Source organism: Lathyrus oleraceus, chromosome 3 (genome assembly GCF_024323335.1).
Source record: "Lathyrus oleraceus cultivar Zhongwan6 chromosome 3, CAAS_Psat_ZW6_1.0, whole genome shotgun sequence".
Lineage (NCBI taxonomy): Eukaryota > Viridiplantae > Streptophyta > Magnoliopsida > Fabales > Fabaceae > Lathyrus > Lathyrus oleraceus.
The window spans coordinates 384,317,939-384,324,477 of NC_066581.1; the positions used below are offsets into that span (position 1 = coordinate 384,317,939).

Here is a 6,539-nt window from a genome sequence, read left to right on the forward strand (position 1 = left end):
ATTTGAAATAATTTTAAATTAAATAATTTTTGAATTTTAATATTTAATTTTTTAATAAAATAATAAATTAATAAAATAATAAAATATTTAAAATAAAATTTTAACAATAACTACTCAAATAAAATTGAAAGTTATTATAAAAAAAGTTTTAGAAATATTTTTGGTTACACTACATAAATCATTTAAAAAAATACAAAACCAAAAGGGCCCATTAGACAAATTAGAAAATCCAGTGGAACCCATGTGTGGGAGAAGACAGAGTTTGTGAAACAATATTTATCTCCAATTTCCAATTTTAAAAAGTGAGAATACTTTTGATCGTCATCAACCGGTTCTTTTTCTTTCTTTCTCATCCCTTCGAAGCAGTCAAGAGTAAAATCCAACTTTATCGCAAGACTTTCGAGTCTTAAAAAAAAAGAAGAAATCGCATCTTCTCAAATATTAAAAACAACAACTTGTACCTTCTGCATTTGATTAATAATTTTATCGATCAACCCAAGAAGAAAATGAACATGGCTACTCTGCATCATCCTCACTACATCCTCAATTTCTCTTCCACAAATCACTGTTCACCTTTTCCCTCTCATTCCTCTTCATCACTAACCAACCGATCCATTTCCTACAAATACAAACTCCCCGCTACCGGTAACCGGATGACTCGGTCCTCATCTTCTGATCAGGCGTTTGATGTTATTGTAGTCGGTGCTGGTATCATCGGTTTAACCGTTGCTCGCCAGTTTCTGATGGATTCGGACTTATCAGTCGCCATTGTTGATAAAGGTGTTCCTTGTTCTGGTGCCACTGGCGCAGGTATACCATTTAATATCTTTATATTAGTTGGTTTAGTCGTTGAATGCGTCTTTGATCAGTTAGTTTAATCCTTGATTGAATGTTTTGTTAGTTAGTTTGGTACTTTACCGTGTTTGTTATTTCCCTGTTTCATCAATTGCGGGATGCATACTAGGTGTTTGTTCAAATTCTGCTATGGTATTACACCCTCTCATCATTCAACAATTGATATCTGTATTATATATGGACTAGATACATCATACATCATACATCATTTGATAAGTGAAACAAAAAAGTCAAATTTGCCTATAATAGTGACCGAATGATGTATGTTATAACTTTGTTATAGCAGCTATTTGGTAACAGGTTATATTAAATAGCGTGTTGACATAACTCATTTGTTTCATCTCTAAAATCACTAACAAAATACACACTAAGTGATGTTTTTGTTACTTAATATTTCCGTGCCTTGTTTTACGTGTCTATATATCAAGTGATATGCGAATTTAATGTACGAAACTGTTGTTAAAACAATTTGGTTGAAATTATGAAATGGTCCAGAAAATTTAAAATAATCGATCACACGAGTCTTTCATTACATAACACAATGTATGAACGAAAAGGACTCAAGAACGAACGAGACTGATGTCATTTTCTATTTTAGTGAAATCTTGTAACTTTTGAGACCGCCTGATGCTAGTAGTTTTCAGAAACTGAAGTGGTGATTCATATGTGTCTGTTTTCTCAAGTTGAGCTTTTCAATGGTTTCGGCTTTGGATTCCTGATTGAATTATTTAGCTGAAATTGCATCAGAGTCAACTAGTTATGCTTAACTAGTACACAGTTCTTCTAGTTTTTAAATAAACACACACCACAAACCACACGCCCATCCGTCTTGTTTAAATGTTACCCACTGATATGTGTAATTAAGATGAAGTTAATGTTTTTTCAAAATAAAGTGAGTATGTGTGTCAATTAAGCATATACCCGCGTGCAATTTCTGCCTAAATTTATGGATGTGTTTTACTTTGGGGGATGGGTTTTGGAATATTTTAATCCTTTAAATTGCTCAATAACTTTCCTTTCTTTCTTTCTTTCTTTGAAATATGTTCTTATAGTTAATAACATTTTACAATGTGTGATCATTCAATCTTCACCAAGCACACACGTATTGTTTGATCAAATATGGGTTGGATGTGTTTGTAAATCGGAAAATACATTGAGTTATTTTTATTAATCTCTCTTTATATATGTTATGATTGTTTGGGTTGTTTTAATTATTTTGGCGTGTCGATGAGATTTCCATTTTTCCACCTTGTGTTTTGAAGTAAAAAAAAGAACACATAGTTTCATGCTGAATTTTGATTAATTGTAGGATCTCTTCCTTTGTTTTGGAATTTGAGCTGGTTCTAGGGCAGGGATATCTATGGATGACACACAAAACACCTGGGACTGCTACATGGGATCTTTCTATGAGAAGCCATCAACTTTGGACGATGATGGCAGAAGACCTACAACAGCAAGGCTTGGATCCTATGGTAGAGTTGGGTTGGAAAAAAACTGGTATAATAGCACTATCTTTCTTCAATTTCTCTCTGTATGCTTTCATATCATTGTGAGTTGGAGATGTTTTATGTCTTCTATAGTGCCATGTAGTAATATACCTGAGGCATTAATACTTTATAATCATGCTGAAGGCTTTTCAGGCCTCTCAATGATTAAATACTATGATAAACAAGTTTTATGATCTACAGGGAGCCTACTAGTTGGTAGAACTTTTGCAGAGTCAGACACGCTAAAAGGGAGGGTGAAGCAGCTAAGTGAGGCTGGGTTGAAAGCAGAGTACTTGTGTAGCAGGGATTTGTCTAAACGGGAACCTGATCTGTTGGTAGATAAAGATACTGCAGCTGCATTTCTACCCGATGATTGTCAATTGGATGCTCATCGCACTGTTACATATCTTGAAAAGGTTTGCATTCTTGGTCTGTTTTTTTCTGGGTATCATTACTTTTATCAATACTAGCAACCTCTTTCATGGTGACAGCTTATGTCGAATCAAAACTATAGTCGACCTCCTTCATGGTGAAAAATTAAGCTTGAAGTTTTGGACAAAACTCTATCAGTTAGTATTATTATTTTAATCACTAATTTTTAATTCAAAAATTAAATTAGGATTAGTTTAGATTTGATTGATTTAAGGATTGAATTAGATTTTGATTCAAAATTTAAACTGGGACTAGTTCAATTATTTGATTAGGTAAAAAATGATAAAATTGTAAATAAAATAGTTTAAATGATGGGAAAAATTGAAGGGAAAAAAGCTACACAAAAAACGGTATCCACTTTATATATAGGTATAGATTTAAAATTTTCTTTATTACAGACTTGTCAATATCAGTGTTATATGATTGCAGACACATAGTAACAATTTCATTATGTATATGTAGGCTAACAGGAACTTTGCATCAAAAGGAAGATATGCAGAATTTTATGATGACCCTGTGAAATGTTTCATCAGGTTTAATTTCCTTTTCCCTTCTGTTGTACTATGGTAGCACTGAAAGCAAGGTGGTAGATAAATAAGCCTTGTTGAGTAAATGCCATGTTCGGTTCGGTTTTGTGTTCAGGTCAGATGGCAATGGTGTTGAAGCTGTTCAGACTTCCAAGAATACATTATACAGCAAGAAGGCAGTTATAGTTGCTGCTGGTTGTTGGACTGGTTCTTTGATGCAGGATTTGTTTAGAAATTGGGGAATGGAGTTTCAGGTTCCTGTAAGGCCCAGAAAGGTGTGTCTTTATACAACTTGAACTGACTCAATCTTGCACGCCTTTGAATCCCTTCATTGTTTCGTTACTCCAAACAATGTAGTCTACTAACTACTAAGCACTTTGGTATGCTTTACTATGTAGTTTGTTTTATTTTACCAAAGACTACGCAGTTGTACTCTTTGGTTTGTGGAATTTGTTTATCTGTACTCTGTTGAAAAATCATTCTCAACATTCAAATCTCAAATTTCCCTCTAAACTTTCATTTTTCTACAATAATGCTTCTCTCCAAAATTAAAATTAAAGGTTGGTTTTAAATTTCAAGCCTTAGTCTTACTTGATTTTGTATTTTGAGTTTTGTTATGTCATAGGACTTTCAGGATATTAGTTGGCTTTGACTTTTGGATTCTGAAATTCTGCTAGGGCATTCTAGCCACTCATCTAAAACATGTCAGTGCCCAAACAAAAATGTTTGGATTGTTGATCCTAAGTTCACGGTCATGCAAATAGAATGTTGTCGTATCATGAGTAAAACTAAACCCTTTAAAATGAATAAAATGTTTTGATCTGATCAATTTATTTTGTCGTCTGATTGTTTTCTGTATTATTTTATTTATTCTGTTTGGCGTGAAGGGTCACCTACTCGCACTTCAGAACTTCAATTCTCTTCAATTGAACCATGGCTTGATGGAGGCAGGTTATGTTGACCATCCATCTATTTCTGGTTTGGAATCATCTGACAATGAACAGAACTTATCAGTTTCAATGACAGCAACAATAGATGCAGCAGGAAATCTTCTTATCGGTAAGCTTCTCTCTTATGACTATTATATATACCATAAATTGGAAGCTTATATTCCAAAATTTAAGAGAGGCGATTCTGTATGTTGTTATAGGTTTTGACTATTTTTTGCGTTATTATTATGTTTTCTTTTAAAAGAAAATATATAGTGGCAGTCATTTGATCTCTTGTTTTCCTTTACATTTTTCATAAATAGTTTTGTAGAAAACATTTCTGATATATTTCAAAATTGTAAATAGTATACGTTATTTACAACTGTTTTGTTAGTTATTGATTAAGTTCTTGATATTGAGTAAAATAAAAATTAAAAGTTCATGATTTAGGTTAAATTGGCAGTTGATGTAAATGCTCCTATTATCTTCTAGAATTCTAACATTGTTTTCTTATTATTGTTGTAAAAAACCAAATTACTTTCTCTGTTAAAGGGAGTAGCCGGGAGTTTGTCGGGTTCAACACTGATTCGGATGAGTCTGTTATCAATCTCATATGGAAGCGGGTTGCAGAGTTCTTCCCCAAATTGAGAATGCTTTCCCTTTCAGACCTAAGCGCAAGTAGAAAAGTCCGAATAGGATTACGGCCATACAGTGAGTTACATTATCTCTTTGCAATCTAATGCAGTTCATCTATTTGTATTATATTGCAAAAAGCTAAAAGCTAAAGACTACGAAACAATTTTTACGAAGTGCAAGAATCTTTTTTATCAGCTCTAATAATTATTTACGTTTCCCTTCCGGTGTATGGTTAGTCCTTATCTTCTTTATCAAAGTTTGTACAGAAGTTTCTAACTAAGTAGCAAAGTTCAATTATATTTTACTTTCATTACTAAAACTATAATAGTATGTAAAGTTATTACGATTTTAGTGAACCATTAGATAATGTTTTGATTGTCCCTTTGAGTTTTATGAATCTTACGAAATAAAATATTTATCTGCTTTGATTCATAATCAGTTTGTTCCCTGTTATTCGTACTAAATAGCAGTTTGCAAAATTTATCTTCACAATATGCAATATTTGACTTGCACAATGTTTTACCCTGTCAGTGCCTGATGGTAAGCCAATGATTGGGCCTGTGCCTGGCTTGTCAAATGTGTACCTTGCGGCTGGACATGAAGGGGGTGGACTTTCAATGGTGAGTTTTCAAATACTCCTAATTTTGTTATATAAAGGAGACATGGATGCATTATCTTGATATATGTTGAAATGACACATATGGAAGACATGATGGACCCCTCAATGCTTATAGGACACCTAGGATATTCGAGAAGAATCAGTAAGGTTAAGGGAGAGTGAGTTAGGGAGCTAAATATGGTTATCGCGTTTGTAGGGAGGGAAATTTTAGTGATTCAGCCTTTATATGTACAGCAAGAGAAGTGAGGGGATTCATTCAGAAATTGACTTCTTTTTGAGGAAATGCATTTTTTTAAAATTTTGCTGGCCTTAAGAAGTCTTCTAATACGGACAAATTTCCAGGCTTTGGGGACTGCTGAAATGGTCGTTGATGTGGTGTTGGGCCGTACAGGAAAAGTTGACAGTGCACCTTTTGCTGTGGATCGAGCTCTTGAGTAAATGCGAGCGATAGATGAGTGCTATATATAAGTAGCGGCTTAGGATGTGAAAGCATGCACGGTCACTTGAAATTCTGATGTATCAGTTCTGAGTGAGCTGTGTCCTTGTTGAAGTCTCTATTTGATTTGTAGCATCCCTTTAATTTTTTTACAGTAACTAGTCCCTTTTCAAAGTAATAAACTTGTGAAAGAATTGTCAGAAAATACTCAACTTTGTCAGAAAATACTCATCTATTGTTACAGCATTTATGATATGTTTGCTTTAGATTTCTATAGAATTGGTTCTGCATATTTGACTTGAAATAAAGTTTTAAAAAAATGTAATTTTAAAGCTGAGTTCTGGAAAATTAATTTTGGTAGATGGTCAAAATAAAATCGCTTTTAATGTGTAAATAGTCTGTGTTTGAATATGCAACATTTTGGGTTTCATACCTATAACTGATTTTATTCATTGCACCAGTTAGGAAGTCTTGCTTTTCTTCAGAATCAATTCTATTGACTCGAGACTCAATTTTATCCGGTGATTTTGTAACTCAAACATAAGAATAGTAACTTTAATTTATCTTACCTTCTTATTGTTCCAAGAGTTGATTATCCAATAAGTAAAACATCCGAAT

General features: G+C 33.3%; 1 protein-coding gene across 3 annotated transcripts; it reads left to right on the forward strand.

Moving 5' to 3' along the window:
* Positions 1-301: 301 nt before the first annotated feature.
* Positions 302-6,191, forward strand: LOC127127845 (uncharacterized). Of its 3 annotated transcripts, none has more exons than XM_051057124.1 (9): positions 302-810; positions 2,203-2,352; positions 2,544-2,758; positions 3,237-3,307; positions 3,417-3,576; positions 4,189-4,360; positions 4,783-4,941; positions 5,398-5,486; positions 5,828-6,191. In XM_051057124.1, the coding sequence occupies exons 1-9, from the start codon at positions 507-509 to the stop codon at positions 5,921-5,923; spliced, it is 1,416 nt and encodes a 471-aa protein (XP_050913081.1). In that variant the 5' UTR covers positions 302-506; the 3' UTR covers positions 5,924-6,191. The 3 variants fall into 3 exon arrangements, with proteins under 3 accessions (XP_050913081.1, XP_050913082.1, XP_050913083.1); XM_051057125.1 differs by lacking the exon at positions 5,828-6,191 and adding an exon at positions 5,601-5,806; XM_051057126.1 differs by having other exon boundaries at positions 602-810; positions 2,165-2,352.
* Positions 6,192-6,539: the final 348 nt, after the last annotated feature.

Bases quoted from the DNA above. Each gene is read 5' to 3' on its own strand.
- LOC127127845 (XM_051057124.1), top strand. From the start codon at position 507: ATGAACATGGCTACTCTGCATCATCCTCACTACATCCTCAATTTCTCT. The intron at 811-2,202 runs GTATACCATTTA...AGCTGGTTCTAG, and splicing joins TTCTGGTGCCACTGGCGCAG to GGCAGGGATATCTATGGATG. The intron at 5,487-5,827 runs GTGAGTTTTCAA...ACAAATTTCCAG, and splicing joins AAGGGGGTGGACTTTCAATG to GCTTTGGGGACTGCTGAAAT.